This window comes from Mobula hypostoma, chromosome 4 (genome assembly GCF_963921235.1).
Source record: "Mobula hypostoma chromosome 4, sMobHyp1.1, whole genome shotgun sequence".
Taxonomy (NCBI): Eukaryota; Metazoa; Chordata; class Chondrichthyes; order Myliobatiformes; family Myliobatidae; genus Mobula; species Mobula hypostoma.
Window position 1 is genome coordinate 98721545 of NC_086100.1, and position 24736 is coordinate 98746280.

Consider the following 24736-nt stretch of genomic DNA (forward strand, 5'->3'; position numbering starts at 1 on the left):
TCTCAATTTTACTGACATCTTTCCTATAAGTCGGTGACCAGAACTGTACACAATACTCCAAATTTGGCCTTACCAATGACTTATACAATTTCAACATTACATCCCCACTCCTATACTCAATGCTCTGATTAATAAAGGCCAGCATTCCCAAAGCTTTCTTCACCACCCTATTCACATTGGATTCCACCTTCAGGGAACTATGCACCATTATTCCTAGATCCCTCTGTTCCACAGCATTCTTCAATGCCCTACCATTTACCATGTATGTCCTATTTTGATTAGTCCTACCAAAATGTAGCACCTCACACTTTTCAGCATTAAACTCCATCTGCCATCTTTCAGCCCACTCTTCTAACTCGCCTAAATCTCTCTGCAAGCTTTGAAAACCTACTTCATCATCCACAACACCACCTATCTTAGTATCATCTGCATACTTACTAATCCAATTTACCACCCCATCATCCAGATCATTAATATATATGACAAACAACAATGGACCCAGTATAGATCCCTGAGGCACACCGCTACACACCCTCCTCCAATCTGACACACAGTTATCCACCACTACTCTCTGGCGTCTCCCATCTAGCCACTGCTGAATCCATTTTATATTAATGTCTAACGATTGAACCTTCCTAACTAACCTTCCGTGTGGAACCTAGTCAAAGGCCTTACTGAAGTCCATTTAGACAACATCCACCACTTTACTCTCATCAAATTTCTTAGTAACCTCATCAAAAAATTCAATAAGATTTGTCAAACATGACCTTCCACGCACAAATCCATGTTGACTGTTCCTAATCAGACCCTGTCTATCCAGATAATTATATATACCATCTCTAAGAATACCTTCCATCAATTTACCCACAACTGATGTCAAACTCACAGGCTGATAATTGCCAGGTTTACTCTTAGAACCCTTCTTAAACAATGGAACCACATCAGCAATATGCCAATCCTCCGGCACCATCCCCGTTTCTAATGACATTTGAAATATTTCTGTCAGAGCCCCTGCTATTTCCACACTAACTGCCCTCAAGGTCCTAGGGAATATCTTGTCCGGACCCGGAGGCTTATCCACTTTTATATTCCTTAAAAGCACCAGTACTTCCTCTTCTTTAATTGTCATACTTTCCATAACTACCCTTCTTGTTTCCTTTACCTTACACAATTCAATATCCTTCTCCTTAGTGAATACCGAAGAAAAGAAATTGTTCAAAATCTCCCCCATCTCTTTTGGCTCCGCACATAGCCGTCCACTCTGATCCTCTAAGGGACCAATTTTATCCCTCACTATCCTTTTGCCACTAATATAACTGTAGAAACCCTTTGGATTTATTTTCACCTTACTTGCCAAAGCAGCCACGTATCTTCTTTTAGCTTTTCTAATTTCTTTCTTAAGATTCTTTTTACATTCTTTATATTCCTCGAGCACCTCATTAACTTCAAGCTGCCTACATTTATTGAAGATCCCTCCTTTTTTCCGAACCAAGTTTCCAATATCCCTTGAAAACCATGGCTCTCTCATACTTTTAACCTTCCCTATCAACCTAACAGGAACATAAAGATCCTGTACCCTCAAAATTTCACCTTTAAATCACCTCCATTTCTCTATTACATTCTTCCCATAAAACAAACTGTCCCAATCCACTCCTTCTAAATCCTTTTGCATCTCCTCAAAGTTAGCCTTTTTCCAATCAAAATTCTCAATCCTAGGTCCAGTCCTATCCTTCTCTATAGTTACACAGAAACTAATGGTATTGTGATCACTGGACCCGAAGTGCTCCCTAATACATACCTCCATCACCTGCCCTATCTCATTCCCTAACAGGAGATCCAACACTGCCCCTTCTCTAGTTGGTACCTCTATGTATTGCTGCAAAAAACTATCTTGCACACATTTGACAAACTCCAAACCATCCAGCCCTTTTACAGAATGGGCTTCCCAGTCTATGTGTGGAAAATAAAAATCTCCCACAATCACAACCTTGTGCTTACTACAAATATCTGCTACCTCCTTACAGATTTGCACCTCGGTCCCCATTAGGTGGTCTATAATACACCCCTATAAGCGTCACAACACCTTTCCTATTCCTCAATTCCACCCAAATAGCCTCCCTCAACGAGTCCACTAATCTATCCTGCCAGAGCCCCACTGTTATATATTCTCTGACAAGGAATGCAACACCTCCCCCTCTTGCCCCTCCTATTCTATCACACCTGAAGCAACGAAATCCTGGAATATTTAGTTGCCAATCACACCCCTCCTGCAACCACGTTTTACTAATAGCTACAACATCATATTTCCAGGCTCTAAGCTCATCCACCTTTCTTACAATGCTCCTAGCATTAAAATAGATGCATTTAAGAAACTCTCCACCTCCCACTCTCTGTTTATCCTCAATGGTGCAAACAACTTTGTTATCTTTTCCTTCCTTTTCCCCTACATCCTTGGTCTGATTGCTCCTGATCTCTGTCCCCTGCCTATACTGTCAAACACACCGCCTACCTGCCTTCTCCATTTGTGAGCCAACCTCCCCTTTCCTAGTCTCCCTAATTTGATTCCCACCCCCCAACCATCCTAGTTTAAAGTCACCTCAGTAGCCCTTGCAAATCTCCCCGCCAGGATATTGGTCCCCCGAGGATTCAAGTGTAACGTGTCCTTTTTGTACAGGTCACGCCTGCACCAATAGAGGTCCCAATGACCCAAAAACTTTAATCCCTGCCCCATGCTCCAATCCCTCAGCCACGCATTTATCTTACATCTCATTGCATTCCTACTCTCACTGTCGCGTGGCACAGGCAGTAATCCCGAGATTACTACCCTTGCGGTCCTTTTTCTCAACCCCCTTCCTAACTCCCTATATTCTCCTTTCAGGACCTCTCCCCTTTTCCAACCTATGTCATTGGTACCTATATGTACCATGACCTCTAGCTCCTCTCCCTCCCACTTCAAGATCTCTTGGACGCAATCAGAAACATCTCAGACCCTGGCACCAGGGAGGCAAGCTACCATCTGGGTCTCTGGACTGCGTCCACAGAATCGTCTATCTGACCCCCCAACTATTGAGTTCCCTATTACTACTGCCCTCCTCTTCCGTTCCCTACCCTTCTTAGCTACAGGGCCGGACTCTGTGCTGGAGGCACGGCCAGTGTTGCTTCCCCCAGGTATGCTGTCCCCCCCAACAGTACTCAAACAGGAGTACTTACTGTCAAGGGGCACAGCCATAGCCACAGGGGTACACCCTGTTACTTGATTCTTCCTATTCCCCCTCCTAACCGTGACCCACTCGTCTGCCTGTTAACTCCTCTCTATCAACTCCTCACTCTCCCTGACAAGACGAAGGTCATCGAGCTGCAGCTCCAGTTCCCTAACGCGGTCTCTTAGTAGCTGCATCTCGACGCACCTGGTGCAGATGTGGATGTCCGGGAAGCTGGGAGACTCCACTACCTCCCACATCCAGCACTGAGAACAACAAGCTGCCCTCACACTCATACTTAGCCCTCTCCTCAAATAACAACAAAAAATGAATACCAAACCTTCCTTGCCTTGCCCGTTTCGCCGAAGCCCTTAAGCCTTCACTCTGCAGCCCGCAAAATGACGCTGGCCACTGTATAAGGCTGTTTAAATCTTATGCGCTTCACTCCCCGAAGTCCCACATCTGCGCAGTCCCGCCTCTCTCAACGCCGATGAAAAAAACCGAAAAATTCAAAAAAGGCTTCCTCCGCACTCCCACTCCAATTCTCAGACTTCCTTCTCTGAATTAAACCTGAATCAGGATTTGTGTCCTTTTAAATCTTCCGTGCTGATGTCACCCACAAAGATAACCATGTTGTTTATGCTCCTCAGTGTCCCTATAGCTATTTGGGAGTATATAGTATAAACCCATCAGAATGGTGGTATGTTCTTATTTTTGAGTTTTACTCATATTGACTCCATTAATATACTCTCCATTTCTTCCCCTCTGACTTATTTGTCCCCCATTTACCCTGATTTCTAATGCAACCCCTCCCACCTCTTTTACAGACGCTCCCTATCTTTTCTAAAACACTGAAAGTCTGGAGCATGTTAAGGACGTCATTATATCATTACTTAAAGAAATGCATTACCAACAGTGCTACTATGCCGGAAAACTGGAGTAAATTGTTAGCCCTACACGGTATGGTGCCAATGCTTGATGGCTACTGATCCTGTTAACAAAGAGAAAGATCTGAAAAATAATTCAGTCCCAAATTGCCACAATATTTTTATAATATAATTTTACCTTAATAGTTCTATCAGCTGAGCCAGTAACAAACCACTGATTGCCAGGTTCCACTGCAAGACATCTCACCCAGCCCAAATGTCCACTGATGACCTGAAGGATAACAAAAAATTCACAATTAGAAACACTGGGCACTATACTTGTTTGTCATGTACAAGTAAATGACAAATAAAAATATTCAGAGTCATCTGTCTTATGTCACCTTAATATTACAGGTTTTCAGCTGAGATCATATTTAGAAACCTTCTTATCAATTATACTTCCATGGAATATACAATGATCCAGTTTCTTCATTTACTTCTGTTTGTGTCCCATCAAACTCTGTCACAATTATTTTTTGCTTCAGCACTATAGGGTAACTGACAGCATTTAATGACTTCACATTTAAACGTTTAGCTATGCTTGCAATTGACGAGGCATAACCTTCTGCTTCGAATTTAGCTCATAACTCATGCAAACACAGCAACTTCATGGCATTCACACTCAAGACACCAATGGCAAGGTAAACAGCAGAATATTTTTGTAAACCTAGCAGAATGTTTTTTTTAAATCTGAGAAACAGCTATCAACAGCAAAATATTTTCCTTCACGTCTATCTGCTTTTCACTTATAATTCCGTAAGACTTAGGAACAGAATTAGGCCATTAAGCTTATCAAGTCTGCTCTGCCATTTCATCATAGCTGATCCTGGATCCCATACACCTGCCCTCTCACCATATCCCTCGATGCCCCAACCAATCAGGACTATATCAACTTCCGTCTTAAATATACCCACGGACTAGGCCTCCACCGCAGTTTGAGGCAGAGCATTCCACAGATTCACCACTCTTTGGCTAAAAAATATCCTCCTTACTTCTATTCTAAAAGGTCGCCCTTCAATTTTGAGGCTGTGTCCTCTAGTTCTGGATACCCCCACCAAAGGAAACATCCTCTCCACACCTACCTCACCTACATTTGATAGGTTTCCATGAGATCCCCAAGCATTCTTCTAAATTCCGGTGAGTACAGGCCCAAAGCTGCCAAACGCTCCTCATATGTTAACCCCTTCATTCCTGGAATCGTCCTTGTGAACCTCCTCTGGACTCTCTTCAATGACAACACATCCTTTCTGAGATATATGGCCCAAAACTGTTGACAATACTCCCAAGTGCAGCCTGACTAGTATCATATAAAGCCTCAGCATCATTTCTTGCTTTTATATTCTATTCTCCTTGAAATAAATGCCAACATTAAATTTGCCTCCTTTACCATAGACTCAACCTGTGAATTAACCTTCTAGGAGTCTTGTACAAGGACTCCTAAGTCCCTTTGCACCTCTGATGTTTGAACTTTCTCCCCATTTAAATAATGGTCTATACTATTGTTCCTTTTACCAAAAATACATTATCATACGGATCCCAACACTGCATTCCATCTGCCATTTTTTTTGCGTATTCTTCCAATCTGTCCAAGTCCTACTATGATCGCATTGCTTCCTCAGCACTACCTACCCCTCCACCAATCTTCATATCGTCCACAAACTTTGCCACAAAGCCATTAATTCCATTATCTAAATCACTGACAAACAATGTGAAAAGTAGCGGTCCCAATACTGACCCCTGAGGAACACCACTAGTCACTGGCAGCCAACCAGAAAAGCCCCCTTTTTATTCTCACTCACTGACTCCTGTCTGTCAGCCATTCCTCTATCCATGTCAGTATCTTTCCAGTAACAACATAGGATTTTATTTTGTTGAGCAGCCTCATCAAACGCTTTCTGAAAATTGAAGTAAATGACATCCACTGCCTCTTCTTTGTCCACACTGCTTGTTACTTCCTCGAAGAACTCAAACAGATTTATCAGGCAAGATTTCCCTTCATAGAAACCATGCTGACTTAGACTTGTATATCCTTAGTCTCCCAGATATACACTTAGCTTTCACTAACAAAGTTCAGACAATGCATTAATTTTGTTCAGCTGCTGTCATTATGCCATTTTTTCCTTAAAAGCTACAAAAGCAAATTATTGCAGACGCTGCAAGTCTGAAATAATGAAAACAAAAAAAAAACACTTGACAGGTCAAGCTACTTTAGTGATGAGAGAAGGCGTTAACATTTTAGACTAATGACATTTCTACAAATGCTTACTACTGAGTATTTCCAGCACTTTGTTTTCACTTAAAATGTTATCAGGGTTTGCCCGAAATTGAATATTTTCCTTTTTCATCTTTCCTTCCCTATAAAGTGGCAGTTCTCTGGCCAATTTCTAGTTCCTACTACAATTTGAAATTGAAGAATGGTAGTGCTCAGTGAATTTCCCACCAGGATCATTTTTTCATATGAATTTGTAAAGTACTTCCATTTGGTTAGGCAATTTGTAAAAAAAGAAAGCACTGAAACCATTTGCTTGCCATGCATACTGAACAAATTCTGAGAACAAATGGAAATGGTTCTTTAATACAAAAAAAATCACACAATAATTTTCTCACTCTGTAGAGTTTCCAAGGTGGATGCCATTGTGGTTTTGGCATTGTAGGAAGTTTTCTTGCTATTTGTGAGGAATTCTTTGTGCCTCCAGCTTCCAACACAGCCTGTAACATGAATCATACACAAATAAAGGCAAACTTGTACATTTTTCTTTGAAAATTAAATGAATTTGTTTTCCCATTAGAAATAATGCATTTTAGTATTTATAATTTACCAACTCCAAAGAAGCCATACCATGGAAGACACTGGAGGCTGTGAACGTTCAGCAATGCCTGCATGTCTGTGGATGTCAGCAACACTGGCAGCGGTATGATTAACTTCTTGCCTTAAAGTGAAATAATGAATCAAACTGAGTAATAGTCAATTGTAGTGTTATTAAAAAGCTTCATCACTAAAATATTTAATCAATAAATGCCTGTAAATTGTGAAAATAAGCACCATAACCTCCATCTTGGATTCAGCAGGCAATCACTAGCTACAAGTGTGACCATGTGTGGACTCTGATCTACAAAAGCCACTGTCAAACTATTGATTAAAGCATCCTTCTAGGTCTCCCAAGTTTTGGACCCAAATAAAAAGATCTATTTATGTAGAATAGGGGTCGCCAACCCGTCGATCGCGATCGACCGGTTGACCTTTCAGACTTTCCCAGTAGATCCCGAAGAAAAATCAAAAATAAATGCACAAATACTGTTGTAATGTGAGCATTATAAAAGTAAGTAATACTAATTAGGATAATGGTAATATAGCAATATTTTCGCTAAAAAGCTGTTTGTAAAGAGAGATTGTTTCCCGGTTGCGGGGGTTTAGTTCCATTCTTTCTGCCCAGTGCGCATGTGTGTAGCTCCCCCGCCATGCACCGCATTTTCAGTGTAGCCTGTGCTGCATCAAAGTGACCCATCAGATTAGGGATAAGAGTACTGACTGTCACAAATATCAATATACCGCAGTGGTCCCCAACCTCCGGGCTGCGAAGCAGGCAGCGGTGCAGTGGTAGTTGGGATGCACACAGAACATTTTTAAGAAAAAAAGCCGAAATAAACAAGCTAATTAATTAGGTGCTGCCTGGCACGTAAATGTCGGTTCAGATCAGAGGCGACGCAATCGGCAATCGCTCGTGATATCCTGACAGCATAACGGAGGCTCCACAAAAGGCGGCGAAAACATACAAATTCCATCCAGAATGGGAAGAGGAATTTCTATTTACCTTGGTGAAAGACAAGTGTGTATGTATGTCGTGCCACCAAACACAAGCACTGACTAAAAGAGGGAATCTGGAGCGGCACCGCAACACCAACCACCAGGAATTTAAAGACACCTTCCCCCCAAAGAGAGCAATTCGTGCCTGGAAAGTTGAGCTGAATCATTTCGTGTAAGTCACCTTTTGGCTGAACACAAGAAGCCTTTTACAGATGGCGACTTATTCAAGGAAGCAATGGTCATTACCGCAGAGACTGTCTTTAATGACTTTAAAAACAAAAACGGCATCACAACCGCAGTGCGTAATATACTGCTTGGCCCTGCAACAGTGACAAGGAGGGTAGGGTCACCATCAGAGGACGTGAATATTTTTCACTACAGTTCAATGAATCCCTGGATGTAATACAAACAGCTCAGCTTGTTGTATTTGTCAGAATGGCTTTCCAGGATTTTACAACAGAGGAGGACTTCCTCACTCTTTTGCAATTAAAGGAAAGAACGAGAGGTGAGGATATTTACAATGAGTTTAAAAAAATGTCTGTGAAAATGACATCCCCATTCATAAACTGGTGGCAATTACTACTGATGGGGTGGAGCATTTTCACAGATGAAAATTATTAAATCTAAGTACTGGAGTTGACTTACTGACAGACACCTCACTAGGGTTGCCAACTTTCTCACTCCCAAATAACGGACAAAAGTAGCAGTCAAATCCCGGGACATTTGTGTTTACCCCAAGGAAGACTACTATGACCATGAAGCCTTGCACAGGCACCTGTGTGCGAATGCGCGTACGTGCCGATTTCTTTTCTTTACCCCACCAGTCAGTTTTGGCTTAATTTTCATTATTTCTACTTTATATAAGCTGTGTATTTCTCATATCATTCCTGCTTTTAATATATATTAGTGTTATTTTAGGTTTTATGTGTTATTTGGTATGATTTGGTAGGTTATTTTTTTGGGACTGGGAATGCTCAAAATTTTTTTCCATGTAAATTAATGGTAATTGCTTCTTCGGTGTAAAGCATTTCGGCACGAAAGGTTTCATAGGAACGCTCTACCTTAGCGGGTCGAATACCGGACAGTTGGCAACCCTACACCTCACAGACTGGCTATCTGTAGTTATGAGCCAAATTTCAGGGAACTAGCAGAAAGTATTAAGCCCCAGTCATCACACTGAGTGCAACAGTCAATTTTTATTCATTTATTTTTCGTGTTCAAATAAAATTAAATAATGAAACTTAGAATTAAAGGTGTGAAGTATTGTAATATTCTTAAAGAAGGACAGCTATGGCCTGTTTGATAAGCTAGTTACAGTGTTTTCTTGTTTGAATTAATTTGAAAGTTTGACAAAAGTATTTTGTGTTATTCAAATACAATTCGCTCAAATAAAAGGCCTCAAATTGGAAGTACAATCTGAGCTGTTTTTTCTCTAAACGATTTAGTAGGTTGATCTTGCCCTTCACTGAGGTCGAGGTAGGGGATCTTGGGCTTAAAAAGGTTGGTGACCACTAATGTAGAAGAATGCAGAGATGCATGAAGCTGGAAAAGGCTACAAAATCATTTCTAAAGACCTAAGACTTCATCAATCCACAGTAAGAGAAATTGTTTACAAATGGAGGAAATTCAGTATTGTTGCTGCTCTCTTTCAGAGTGGGCGTCCTGCAAAGATTACACCAAGACCACAATGTGCAATGCTGAAGGAGGTGAAAAAGAACCCAAGGGTAACAGCAAAAGACTTGTAGAAATCTCTAGAACTTGCTAAAGTCTCTGTTCGTGTGTCTACTATAAGAAAAACACTGACAAGAATGGTGTTCATGGAAAGCCACCGCAGAGGAAACCACTGCTCTCCAAAAAAAAAACATTGCTGCACGTCTCAAGTTTACAAAAGACCACCCGGATCATCGTCTGGGACAATGTTCTATGGACAGATGACACAAAAGTTTAACTTTTTGGCAGAAATACACACCGCTATATTTGGATGAAAAGGCACACCAATACCAAAACCTCATCCCAACTGTGAGCATGGTGGAAGGAGCATCATGGTTTGGGGCTGCTTTGCTGCTTCTGGGCCTGGACAGCTTCCAATCGTTGAGGGAACAATGAATTCAAAATTGTATCAAGACATAATGCAGAGAATGTCAGGGTAGCAGTCCATCACCAGAAACTAAATAGAAGTTGGATGCTGCACTAGAAAATGATCCAAAATACAAGAGTAAATCAACAACAGAATGGTTTAAAAAGTAAATTTGTGTTTTGGGAAGGCCAATGCTGTGGCGTGACCTGAAGAAAGCTGTTCATGCAAGGTATTCCAGAAATATTGATGAACTGAAACAGTTTCGTATGGAGGAATGGTCTGAAATTCCTCCTCACCATTGTGCAAGCCTGTTCAGCAGCTACAGGAAGTATTTGGTGGAGGTTATTGCTGCTAAAGGAGGGTCTACCAGTTATTAAATACAAGAGGGCACATACTTTTACTAGCCTGGACTGTGAATGATTTAACAGTGTCAAATAAAGACATGAAAAGTGTAATTGCTTGTGTGTTATTTGTTTAAGCAGATTGTGCTTGCCTAACAAATCTCTGAGAAAATAATAGGCAAGATAGACAAAGGAGAGTCAGTGGAAGTTGTTTCTTTGGATTTTCAGAAGGCCTTTTTACAAGGTGCCTCATACGAGAGCCCAGACTATTAAAGTTAAGGTGTTAGCATAGATAAAAAATTGGCACTTGGTAGGAGGCAAAGATTCAGAATAAAGTGGGCCTATTCCGGTTGGCTGGCGGTGACAAGAGGTGCCCCGTAGGGGTCAGTATTGGGACCGCGTCTTTTCACATTATATTAGATTAGATTAGATTCAACTTTATTGTCATTGTGCCAAGTACAGATACAAAGCCAATGAAATGCAGTTAGCATCTAACCAGAAATGCAAATAGAAGTGTTATTTACAAAATAACTGCGAATAAAAAGTAAGTGCTACATCACACAAATATAAAAATACTGAGACAGTACAATATGGGTGCAATACTGCTTAGCACTGTGATGTGAGGCTCAGCAGGGTCACAGCCTCAGGGAAGAAGCTCTTCCTGTGCCTGCTGGTGCGGGAACGGAGGCTCCTGTAGTGCCTACCAGATGGGAGGAGAGTAAAACATCCATGGTTAGGGTGAGATGGACCCTTGATAATGCTTTTCACCCTGCCCAGACAGCGTTTATGGTAGATGTTCTCAATGGTGGGCAATTAGGTGCCAATAATCCGCTGGGCAGTTTTCACCACACGTTGGAGTGCTTTGCAGTCCGATATGGGACAATTGCCATACCACACTGAGGTGCAGTTGGTGAGTATGCTCTCAATGGTACAGCAGTAAAAGTCCGTCAGTATCTTGGGACAGAGGATATGTCGACGATTTAGCTAACGGAATTGATGGCTTTGTGGCCAAGTTTGTAGATGTTAAAAAGACAATTGGAGAGGAAGGTAGCCTTGAGGAAGCAGGGAGACAACTTGGACAGATTGGGAGAATGGGAAAAGAAATGGCAGATGGAATGTAGTGTAGAGAAATATAAGGTCATGCTCCTTGGTAGAAGAAATAAGATGTAGGCTATTTTCCAAACTGGGAAAAACTTCAAAAATCTGAGGTCCAAAGGGACTTGGGAGTCCTTGTATAGGATTCTCTAAAGGTAAACATGGAGGCTGAATATAGGTAAAGAAAGCAAATGCAATGTAAGCATTCATTTCAAGAAACCATAGAAACTACAGCACAGAAACAGGCCTTTTGGCCCTTCTTGGCTGTGCCAAACCATTTTCTGCCTAGTCCCACTGACCTGCGCACGGACGATATCCCTCCATACACCTCCCATCCATGTATCTGTCCAATTTATTCTTAAATGTTAAAAAAGAACCCACCTCGTCTGGCAGCTCATTCCATACTCCCACCACTCTGTGTGTGAAGAAGCTCCCCTAATGTTCCCTTCAAACTTTTCCCCCCTCATCCTTAACCCATGTCCTCTGTTTTTTTTCTCCCCTTGCCTCAGTGGAAAAAACCTGCTTGCATTCACTCTATCTATACCCATCATAATTTTATATACCTCATTCTTCCACGCTCCAGGGAATAAAGTCCTAACTTATTCAACCTTTCTCTGTAACTGAGTTTCTCAAGTCCCAGCAACATCCTTGTAAACCTTCTCTGCACTCTTTCAACCTTATTTATATCCTTCCTGTAATTTGGTGACCAAAACTGAACACAATACTCGAGATTCGGCCTCACCAATGCCTTATTCAACCTCATCATAACATTCCAGCTCTTATACTCAATACTTTGATTAATAAAGGCCAATGTACCAAAAGCTCTCTTTACGACCCTATCTACCTGTGACGCCACTTTTAGGGAATTTTGTATCTGTATTCCCAGATCCCTCTGTTCCACTGCACTCCTCAGTGCCTTACCATTAACCCTGTATGTTCTACCTTGGTTTGTCCTTCCAACGTGCAATACCTCACACTTGTCTGTATTAAACTCCACCTGCCATTTTTCAGCACATTTTTCCAGCTGGTCCAAGTCCTTCTGCAGGCTCTGAAAACCTTCCTCACTGTCTACTACACCTCCAAACATTGTATCATCAGCAAATTTGCTGATCCAATTTAGCACATTATCATCCAGATCATTGATACAGATGACAAATAACAATGGACCCAGCACTGATCCCTGTGGCACACCACTAGTCACAGGCCTCCACTCGGAGAAGCAATTCTCTACTACCACTCTTTGGCTTCTTCCATTGAGCCAATGTCTAATCCAATTTACCACCTCTCCATGTATACCTAGCGACTGAATTTTCCTAACTAACCTCCCATGCGGGACCTTGTCAAAGGCCTTACTGAAGTCCATGTAGACAATATCCACTGCCTTCCCTTCACCCACTTTCCTGGTAACCTCCTCAAAAAACTCCAATAGATTGGTCAAACATGACCTACCACGCACAAAGCCATGTTGACTCTCCCTAATAAGTCCCTGTCTATCCAAATGCTTGTAGATTCTGTCCCTTAGTACTCCTTCCAATAGCTTACCTACTACCGACGTTAAACTTACTGGCCTATAATTTCCTGGATTACTTTTCGATCCTTTTTTAAACAACGGAACAACATGAGCCACTCTCCAATCCTCCGGCACCTCACCTGTAGACAGTGACATTTTAAATATTTCTGCTAGGGCCCCTGCAATTTCAACACTAGTCTCCTTCAAAGTCCGAGGGAACACCCTGTCAGGTCCCGGGGATTTATCCACTTTAATTTTCCTCAAGACAGCAAGAACCTCCTCCTTTTCGATCTGTACAGTTTCCAAGATCTCACTACTTGTTTTCCTTAGTAGAGGACTAGAATGTAAGAGTAAGGATGTAATGCAGAGGCTTTATAAGGCACTGGTCAGATATTGTGAGCAGTTTTGGGCCCCTTATCTAAAATACACACATAAAATGCCGGAGGAACTCAGCAGGCTAGGCAGCATCTATGGAAAAGAGTACAGTCGATGTTTCATGCCAAGACCCTTCAATAGGACCTTATCTAAAAGATGTGCTGGTGTTGGGGACGTTCATGAGAATGATTGTGGGAATGTAAAGTTAACATATGAAGAGCGTTTGATGACTCTGGACCTAAACTCACTAGAGTTTAGCAGGATGGGGGGGGGGAATCTCATTGATCTCTATTGAAAATTGAAAGCAATATACAGAGTGGAAGTTTCCTATAGTGCACCAGAGGGCACAGCCTTAGAATAGAGGGATATCCTTTTACAAGTTCTTGGTTAGTCGGAGTGTCACAGATTAATGGAATAAGTGGCAATTCTGCTCCTATGCCTTATGGTCTTAAGCTTATATATATTGATTGATACCCATAAAGTGATACAAGGTACAGGAGTGCCTGTACATAAGGTTACTGACAGGAAAGAATAAAGCAGTTGTGGAGTTAGTGGGTGGGGGTGTTGAACAGCCTTACTGCTTGGGGAAGGAAAGCTTTTGACTCTGGACTTTGGATGCTCCGCAGCCTACTCCCTGATGGAAGTGGGATAAACAATCCATGAGCAGGATGGGTGGGATCCTTCATGATGCTGCTGGCCTTTTACTGGAACCTTTCTATATATACATGCCCTTGATGGTGGGTAGGCTAGTGCCGGTGATGCACTGGGCAGTTCTGACACCCCGTTGTAGAGCCTTCCCAACCACTGCCATGCAGTTACCATACCATTCAGTAATTCTCTCCACTGCACATCTGTAAAAGGATATGAGTATTGATGTGCAGTTCTCTTCAGACAGTAAAGGCGTTGGTGAGCTTTATTGATTGAAAGAGACCGATAAACCTTTTTTAAAAGCTCAATCAAATTCATCTCACATGATCCCCCAGGCATAAAGCCCTGCCAACTGTTTCTAACCCTGCCCTTTCTTTTCAAATCCATGTATATCTTATCTTTCAGAATCTCCCTGCAGTAACTTACCTGGTGTATAGTTCTTTCTTTTTCAATATTTTTATTCATTTCTTACATAAAAGAATACAGAGTACAGTAGGATATATAATATATATCGATTACAATATATTGGAATCACAAATATAGTCTCATTACCCCATATCCGTATACATTAAATTTAAACATAATATTGAAAAGAGATAATTTTATTATACAAAAAAAATCTAAACCCACTACCAGAAAAAAAACCAGCTGTTTGGTTTTTTAAAAAAAGGAAAAAACATATAAAACATATTGTTAGCCAACATCTGTGCTTAATAGCAAATCAAAGATTTTGAAAATAATTCAAAAAAGGTCCCCACAATGTTAAAAAAATCTTGTGTAGGTTTAGAAATTGAACAGCAAATCTTCTCTAAATTTAAGCATAACATAACATAATTTAACCAATGAGTATGAGTAGGTGGAGTGGCATCCTTCCACTTAAGCAACAATCCCCTCCTGGCTATGAGAGAAATAAAGGCCAAAGTATGAAAATCACGTGACTCCAAAATAATATAATTTCCTCCAACAATACCAAATAAGGCCGTCAAAGGATCAGGTTTAAAATTGACTTTAAAAAACACTGGAAAAGTTTGGAATACTTCCTTCCAATATTTTTCAAGACTCAGACAAGTCCAAAACATATGAATTAGTGAAGCTTCTTCATTGTTACATTTATCACAATAGGGAGATATATCCGAATAAAAATGAGAGAGCTTATCTTTAGTCGTGTGGGCCCTATGAAACACTTTAAATTGTAGAAGGGAATGACAGACACATAACGATGAGGTATTAACCCATTTAAAAATTTCATTCCAAGTATCCTCAGATATTAGAATCTGCAAATCTTGTTCCCGGAGATTTTTAATTTTGTCTAAAGGAATATTTCTCATTCCCAACAACATACCATATATTAGATATAGATCCATTATGAAAGGGTTTCAAATTAAAAACTGTTATCAAGTAAATTCTTATCTGGACTTTTAGGAAATGTATGTACTTGAGAATGCAAGAAGTCTCTGATTTGTAAATATCGAAAAAAAGTGGGTTTTGGGTAGGCTATACCTAGCTGACAATTGTTCAAATGAAGAAAGACTATCTCCAACAAACAAATCCTGAAAATATTTAATACCCAATCTATTCCACTCTTCAAAAACTACATCAGTCATAGAAGGTTTAAAAAAATGGGACTTGAAAGTGAAAAACTCAATAAGCCAAAAATTTTTCTAAATTGTACCCAAATCCTCAAGGTGTGTTTAAATACAAAATTATCAGTTAAATTACTTAAAGATAAAGGAATTGAGGATCTGAGAAAAGAAATGATAGAAAATTTATTAGCAGAATTAGCTTCTAAAGAAACCCAGACCAGACAGTCCTCTCGATTATTTTACCAAAACGTAAGATTCCGTATATTGACTGCCCAGTAATAAAACCTAAAATTGGGTAAGGCTAAACCTCCATTCATTTTAGCTTTTTGAAGATGAACTTTATTTAATCGAGAAATTTTATTTTTCCATATATAAGATATAATAGAATTCAGAGAATCAAAAAAGGATTTAGGAATAAAAACAGGTATGGCCTGAAATAAATATAAAGATTTAGGCAAAATATTCATTTTAATAGAATTAATTTGGCCAATCAACGATAAAGAGAGGGGTGACCAATTTGATAGTGCCTTCTTAACATAATTCAGAAATGTAAAAAAAAATCTTTAAAAAGGAATTTATAATTCCTAGTAATTGTTATGCCCAAATAAATAAATTGATTTCTTACAATTTTAAAAGGAAGGTTAGTATTAACTAATACCAAATTATTCAAAGGAAAAAGTTCACTCTTATAAAAACAACAGGAATTCTGCAGATGCTGGAAATTCAAGCAACATACATCAAAGTTGCTGGTGAACGCAGCAGGCCAAGCAGCATCTGTAGGAGGAGGTGCAGTCGACGTTTCAGGCCGAGACCCTTCGTCAGGACTGACGAAGGGTCTCGGCCTGAAACGTCGACTGCACCTCTTCCTACAGATGCTGCTTGGCCTGCTGCGTTCACCAGCAACTTTGATGTATGTTCACTCTTATGAAAGTTAAGTTTATATCTTGGAAACTGACTAAAGCAGGAGAGTAAAGAAAGTACGGAAGGTAAAGAAATGTAGAGCAAAAGGTCATCAGCATAAAGTGACACTTTGTGAGTAATACCCCTCCTTAAAATACCAGTGATATCATTAGATTCCCGGAAAGCAATAGCTAAAGGTTCTAAGACTAAATCAAAAAGCAAAGGACTCAAAGGACAACCTTGTCTGGTTACACGTTGAAGTTTAAATGGTTTAGAATTCTGAGAGTTAGTAAGAACCTAAGCAGAGGGAGATAAATAAAGTAATTTAATCCATTGAATAAAATCGGGCCCAAAGTTAAATTTTTTTGAAGTTTTAAATAAATAATTCCATTCAACCCGATCAAAGGCTTTCTCAGCATCTAAGGATATCACACATTCCGATATCTCTTTAGAAGGAGAATAAATAACATTCAATGAACGACGAATATTAAAGTGGAGTATCGATTTTTGATAAATCCAGTCCGATCATCAAAAATAATACATGGCAAAATATTTTCAATCCTACCAGTCAAAAGTTTAGATAAAATTTTAGTATCAACATTAAGTAAGGAATTTGGTCTATAAGAAGAACATTCAACTGGATCCTTATTCTTTTTAAGAATAAGCGAAATAGAGGCTTCATAAAAAGATTGTGGCAACCTACCTAATTTAAAAGAGTCCGAAAGGACTGAATATAAGTGACGTATAAGCAAAGAAGGAAAAAGCCTTATAAAACTCTCCAGAAAATCCATCAGGACCTGGAGCCTTCCCTGAGTGCAACGAGTGAACAACCTCGACAATTTCCTCACAAGAAATGGGTTGATCCAGCAATTTTCGATTATCATCTGAAAGTGTAGGAATGTTTAATCAATCTAAGAAATTATTCATTACAATATTATCTTTAGGAGGATCAGAACTATAGAGTTTAAAATAGAATTCTCTAAAAGTATCCTTTATTTCTAAATGATCAGATGTTTAAACACCATTAACTTTACAAACTTCTTTAATTTGGCATTTAACTATAAAGGTCTTTAATTGGTTAGCCAATAGTTTACCCGTTTTATCTCCATGAACATAAAACTGACTTTTATCTTTTAAGTTAAAAGCAGATTGTATTTAGTTTTAATTTCAACACGTCTTTTATATAAAGCAGGATCTGGAGCCAAAGCATATTTTTGGTCTAATTGTTTCAACAGATTGGCTAATTCAATTCTCTCCTTATTAGGTTTTTTCTTAACACTTGTGGTAAAAGAAATAATCGGTCCTCTAATATAAGCCTTAAAAACATCTCATAAAATAAGACTAGAAGTTTCTAGCGTATTCTCTTCAAAAAAAGAGTAATTTGTCTCTCCAAACATTTTTAAAAATCCTTATCAGGTAACAGAGTTGGATTAAAACGCCAGAATCTGTTTATTCAGGAGACGCCCGGAAGATTTAAAGATAAAAACACAGGAGCATGATCTGAAACAGCAATTTCTTTATATTCACAGCATCGAACCAATGGAATCAACCAACTAACAACAAAAAAAAATCAATCCTGGAATACGTATGATGAACATGAGAAAAAAATGAGTACTCTCTATCAGTTGGATACAAAAAGCACCAAACATCAACAATATCACATTTCATTAAAAAAGATTGGATAAAGGAGTCAGATCTAATAAAGGTCAATCGTTTAAAAGATGAGCGATCTAAAACAGGGTCTAAACAACAGTTGAAGTCTCCTCCTAAGACCAGAGCGTACAGACTTAAATCTGGTAAAAGCGTAAAAAAGTATTTAAAAAATTTGGATCATCTATATTCGGGGCATACAAATAGTAAAAAAAATTAATTTATTATCTAATTTCCCTGACACTATAACAAAACGCCCATTGGTATCAGACAATACATTATGTTGAACGAAAGAAACTGAATTGTCTATAAGAATCAAAACTCCTCTAGCCTTAGCCTGAAAGGAGGAATGAAACAATAAGCCCTTCCAATGGCTGAAAAGACGTAAGTTATCACATTTATGAACATGTGTTTCTTGTAAAAAATAATTGAGACATTCAATTTCTTAATATAATTAAGTATCTCATTACGTTTCAGAGGATGGTTTAATCCTTTCACATTAAAACTAAGTAAATTAATAGTATGGTCCATTTTAAATATTGCTTAAGAGAGAGGTTAGAATAAAAACCACAGGAATGATATTAAATCCAAACAATGAGCTTTAAGATAAAGTAACCAAGCAACAAATGAAGGTAAGAGAACCAAACAGCTGATAGAAAAGAAAAAACCCATCCAAAGAAAGAAAGTCGACCAAAGAGCAGTCGACAGCTAAACCTACCAACATTACCCTCCCAAAACAATCCACTGGCTGAGCTCCAAAAAATTTCCAAGGCTAACTGCATTCCAACAAGACACAACAAAAAACAGAGCAAAATTAAACTTATTAAAAAAAACCTCATGAAAAAATATAGTATAAAATATTGAAAAGAACAAAGAAAAATCAGAACATATTAATTTGGAAAGTACTAACTCAACGAAAACTTACTAATGTTAAGTCCTTAATTTCAAAGAAATAAAAATACAAAAAAAATTAGATATGAAGGTATACCAAAAGTAAAAAAAGTAATGAACAGTTAGACTACTGATTCTAAAAAAAAAAGGATCCATCAGGCATTCACAACATAAATTTATATAGGGAATTACTGAACTTCTGATACTGTTTCGGAAATTAAGAAATCTTGAGTCGAACGGAACAATTTCTGAGAGCCATTTTTCAAAATGATTCTAAGACGAGCGGAGTAAGGAAGAGAGGGCTTAAAACCTTTATTACACAACTCCGACATAACTTTTTAAAACTTGAAGCCTTCATTCAACACCTCGGGTGAAAAATCCTCCACAATCCTGATCTTCTGGCCTTCATAATCAATCATACCTTTCCGACGAGATTCACTAATTAACAGTTCCTTTGTTTGAAAGTCGTGAAGACAAATTATCACTGAACAGGGTCGTTCTCCTTGAGAGGGTCTTGATACTGGCGATCTATAAGCTCGGTCTATTTTAGGTGGAGATTTAAAAATATTCGGAAATAAATTAGCCAAAAGGTTTGCAAAAGATTCCAAAGCCTTCCATTAACTCTTTAAAACCCAGAATATGTAAGTTATTTCTTTTGCTTCTATTTTCTAAGTCGATAATCTTCTGTCTGAATGTTTCATTAACCTTTGACTGTTTATCACAGATCTTTTCCAGGTCATCAATCTTCGTATTGAAGATCGTCAAAGTGTCTTCATTCTCTTTTATCCGCTCATTGTGTTCACTTAAAGTTTTTTGAATAGAATCCAATTTTACATGCATTTGTTTAAATTCAGTGCTGAGTTGCTGGAATTTCTGCTGGAACTCCTCTGAAAGTTCATTTTTATGCTTCCGAAGTATCTCCAAAATAGATTCCAAAGTTGCAGGAGGGCCCTCTTCTTTTTTAGTAGCTTTGGCATAACTCATCGTAAAACAATATTGCGTTTAAAAGTAAGTTTTCAAAACAAGTTGTAAATAGTAAACTAAGAAGAGTAGGAGCAATTATAAAAGCATTGCTACTCCATCAACAGCCAGTAGGTTCATCGGTGTATAGTTCAAAAGGGCTTCGCAGGCCTTGTTAAATGAATAGCTTAGTTACTCCTCCCCCCCAATCTTCCAGTACTTGATCTACTGGTAATAAGTGATGCATATACACAGCCAGATCTCCCACAATTGCTTCTACAGCTGCCAACAGCTTTGATATACCTGATCAGGCCCTGGAGATTTAATTACATTGCTACGTTTTAAGACATCTAGTGCTTCTTTTGCTATAATGCAGACTCCCCCAAGACAAACTCCATTAACTTTTCCTACTTCCAGTCTTCATGTCCTTCTCCACAATAAAACTACAGGATTGTGCTCATTTCCTGTTTCTCCACACAAAGATGTCTTTTTTTTCTTTGAGGGGCTTTATTTTCTCTTTAGTCACTTATTCCTGTAAAACACACAAAGTCTTTGGATTATCTTTAATCTTCTTTGCCAAAGCCATCACTTAACCTCCTTCTGTTTGAATATATTCCTGCATCCCTGAAACTCCTCCATGGATTCACTTAATCCAAGCTGACCCATGCCTCCTGATGAAGAGTCTCGGCCCAAAACATTAACTATTTACTCTTTTCCATAGATGTTGCCTGGGCCAGTTGAGTTGCTCCAGCATTTTGTGTGTACATCTTTCCGTCTTTGCCTTGAAAGTTTTCAGAGACTCTGCTTTGTGGTAGTGTTTCAAAGACTCAAAATAGACAAATATTCTGGCTCAAATAAGTCTTGAATGAATGATCCCAAACTTTTAAACAGTGAGTTTTTTGTTCTAGGTTCTTGCATCCGAGGAAACATCCTCACAATATCCAATCTATCAATACCCCTCAGGATATTATACATTTCAATCAAGTTCACCTCTCCATCTTTGCTTCATATTTCATAAGACAACTTTCTAGTTAACTCCTTCTGATGCATTAATATTCTTCCTTACAAAAAGGGCTGCACAGATTAATTGGGGTCGTGAAGATGACATATAGCATACTTACCTTTCTTAATCAAAGCAGAGATCAAGAATAATGAAGTTATATTGTAGCATCATAGAAATTTGGGTTAGGCCATATCTGGAGTATCCTAATCTGGTTGTCTCTTTATATGAAGAATGTGGAGTGTCTGAACAGGAAGCAGAAGAGATTTTCCAGGAATCTGCCTGAATTAGAGGGCATTTTCTACAAGGAGAGGTTAGACAAACCTGGATTCTTTTCTCTGGAGCAGCAGAGGCTGAGGAGAAATCTGATAGAAGTTTATAACACGAGAGACATAGATAGGTAGTCAGTAACTTTCTCCCCCAAGGTTGAAATGTCTAATGTTAGAGGGCATGAATTTAAGGTGAGCGGAGTAAGTTTAAAGGAGATGCGAGGAGCAAGTTTTTCTTTCAATAGAGAGTTTTGGGTGGCTGCAACATGCTGGCAGGTGTGGTGATGGAGGCAAATACAATAGAAGCATTTAAGAGGCTTAGATAGGGATATGAATGTATAGGGAATGGAAGCATATGTCGAGACAAATGAGATTAGTTTAGTTAGGCATTTAATTACTAGCTTGATTAGTTCAACAAAATATCATGAACTGGAAAGCCTACTCCTACACTGTACAGTTATGTTTTATGTCATAAACCCTAATGCAGATCGCATTACTGAATAAGGTGCTAAAGACACTACATTGGCAACCTAACAGACACAGAATTATAGAGTTCTATAGCACAGAAACAAGCCCTTTACTCCCTAGTCTGCAGAATTTCTAAGCATGACACTCATATTCTCATCCAAATTAAATAAATGACAAGCAACCTGCAGCACACAAGTGATGGCAAGCTTCCAACCTGAAAAACAGCCCTCAACTACCACCTGTTGTCATCTTCCAAAAGACTAACTTTGTTCCAATTGACTAGCTCTCCCAGGGTCCCATCTGATCAAATCATTATGCAGGACCTTCTCAAAAGCCTTGCTAAAGTCCAAGTGAACAACATCTACCACCCTAACCTCATCAATCCTCTTGATCACCCCATTAAAACAAATTTCATTTTGTGATACACAATTCCCCCACACAATGGCTATCCCTAGTTTGTCCTTACAGTTCCAAAAGCAGATAGATCCTGTCTCCTCTAGTAACTTTCCCACCAATGATGTTGAGGTCACCAGTTTCCAGTGCCCTGGTTTGTCACATCTCTTCCTAACTAAAGGCATAACACTTGCAACGATCTTCCAATAACTCACCAGTGGCTAAAGATAATGCAAATATCTCTTTCCTTCCATCCCACAATGCCTTAGGATACACTTGGTAGGCTCCAGGGATTTATCCACCTTCATGAACCTCAACATCTTCTCTTTTGTAGTACTCATATGTTTCAAAACATCACTAGATGGCACCAGAGAGTGGCGACTCAGTGCAGCTCCAAAGGGAATTAAGATGGAAGCGCATTTATTATCAAAGAATGTATAAATTACACAACCTTGAGATTTGCTTGCTCATAAGTAGCCACAAAGCAGGAAACCCAAAAGAACCCAATTAAAGAAAAAAAAGAATAGAAGTAGAAATAAAAGACCAACACTCGATGCACAAGACAAAGAAAAAAAAATCATTAACAATTGAAGCGAACAACAGTATTCAAAACCAAAATGGAGTCCTCAAATCTGAACACTGGAGCATCCCTGAGTAGGTCCAAAGCCTTGCTTATCAGTTCATCATATTAGCAGGCATGAAGATGACCATCGTGGAGAAGGAGCAAAATCGGTTCTTGCCTCAGATCCCAATACCTTCTTTTCAATCGATCAGTGAATCATCAAATATTCACAGCCATGGGTACTTCAGTAAGCAACATCATTTTAAGACTTGTATAAAATCTATCAATCCTCAAAGTTGGCAGACAGCTAGTACAGTTTTCCTTTAAGAAAATAGTAAGATTGAAACGCAGAGACCTTGGATTCAACTCCCTAATATCCTGCTGACGAGTGTACAGTCTCAGGAAAATAAAACTGAAAACCTCAGAGCAAGATTGCAGTTCCAGACAGACATCTGGGACCTGTGTGTACTGAGCTTCACATAAATATGGCTCACTCCTACCTCTTCGGATGCTGCGCTGCAACCTGAACATGGACAGAGCTGTTCCGAGTCTTTTAAAGGTAGAGGAGGCAGAGTATATTTCCTGATGCACAAATGTGGCAAATCAGTCTCAGTCCTGCTCACGCAACCTGGAATAGTCAACTGTCATCCACTATATCTGCTGAGGGAGTTTTCCACCATCAGCTTGGTAGTAGTGTACATTCCAATCCTGGCCACATCAGTTAGGCACCGGAGAAATTGAGCACCACGATCAGCAGTCATGAAACAAGGGACCCTGATGCTCTCCCTATGATTGCAAGGGATTTCAACTGGATCAGCTTGAAGGTCTCTGAACAATTACCACCAACATATCACCAACATATCACCTGTGAAACCAGGTAAGCCAACACACTTGACCACTGTTACTCCACCATCAAGAACAAATATCACGCCATCCATTGCCCGCACTCAGCAACTCTGATCGCTTGGCTACACTTCTACACCCAGTGTACAGGCAGAGACTGAAAACCAGAACACCAGTGGTGAGGATCATGAAGGTAAGGTCAAGGGAGGCAGAGGAATGCTTAAAGGACTGCTTTGAATCAGTGGACTGGATAACATTCAGAGATTCAAAAATGAATGAATATGCCACTGTTGTGACCAACTTCAACAAGACCTGTGTGGATGAGTGCGTGCCTTCAAGAAGATACCGGACATACCAAAACCAAAAGCTGTGGATGAACCAGGGCTCGATATGTAGCATTCAAGATCAGTGATTCAGAACTATACAAGAAGTCCAGGTACAACCCATAGAAGACTACTTTAAGAGCAAAAAAATCTATTCTGATTGAGGTATGAGACGGAAGCCATTACTTCCTACAAGGTAAAACATCATGAATGGCTGCGATGTTTCATTCCCAGATGAGCTCAATGTCTTTTATGCACACTTCGAAAGGGAGAATAAAACTACACCTGTGTAAATCCCTGCAGAACCTGGTGACCCCGTGACCTCTGTCTCGAAGGTCGACGTCAAGAGTATCTTTCAAAAGGGTGAACTCTTGTAAGGTGCCAGGATCCGATGGCGTACCTCAGGGTTTTTCAACTGGGGTTCCATGGAATCCTATGGTTCTGTGAGAGGTTGCCAGGGATTCTGTGAGAAATCATGGTTAAATAAAACATTGTTTTTTAAACTTTGCCCAATGTGCAATGCTAGCACTCACAGTGGTGGGCAATGACCGAGCAGCCCCATTTGTAATCTCAGCACAGTAGGACCATGTTTATTTGCTTGAGTCCATTCTCATTTTTTAAACGCGAGATAGGGGAAGCCACTGACAATTGGTGACTGCTGTATTGCATGGAGGGAGGACAGTAGGCTGATAATTGGTGAGCGCTGTATTGCATGGAGGGGAGGGAGGACAGTAGACCGATAATTGGTGATCGCTGTATTGCACGGAGTGGAGGACAGTAGGCTGATAATTGGTGACTGCTGTATTGCATGGAGGAAATGATGGTATACTGATAATTGGTGAGTGCTGTATTGCACGGAGGGGAGGACGGTAGGCTGATAATTGGTGATCGCTGTATTGCACGGAGGGGAGCATGGT

At 39.6% G+C, this 24736-nt stretch overlaps 1 protein-coding gene across 2 annotated transcripts in view; it reads right to left on the reverse strand.

The window, feature by feature from the left end:
• Positions 1-24736, reverse strand: part of plrg1 (pleiotropic regulator 1) — a 104534-nt gene that overhangs the window by 21325 nt on the left and 58473 nt on the right. For both annotated transcript variants that reach the window (XM_063046251.1, XM_063046252.1), the window contains 3 exons: positions 6966-7056; positions 6734-6835; positions 4266-4358 (listed from right to left, as the gene is read on the reverse strand). In XM_063046251.1, coding sequence (XP_062902321.1) covers positions 4266-4358; positions 6734-6835; positions 6966-7056 — 286 coding nt within the window. The remainder of the gene's footprint in view (positions 1-4265; positions 4359-6733; positions 6836-6965; positions 7057-24736) is intronic.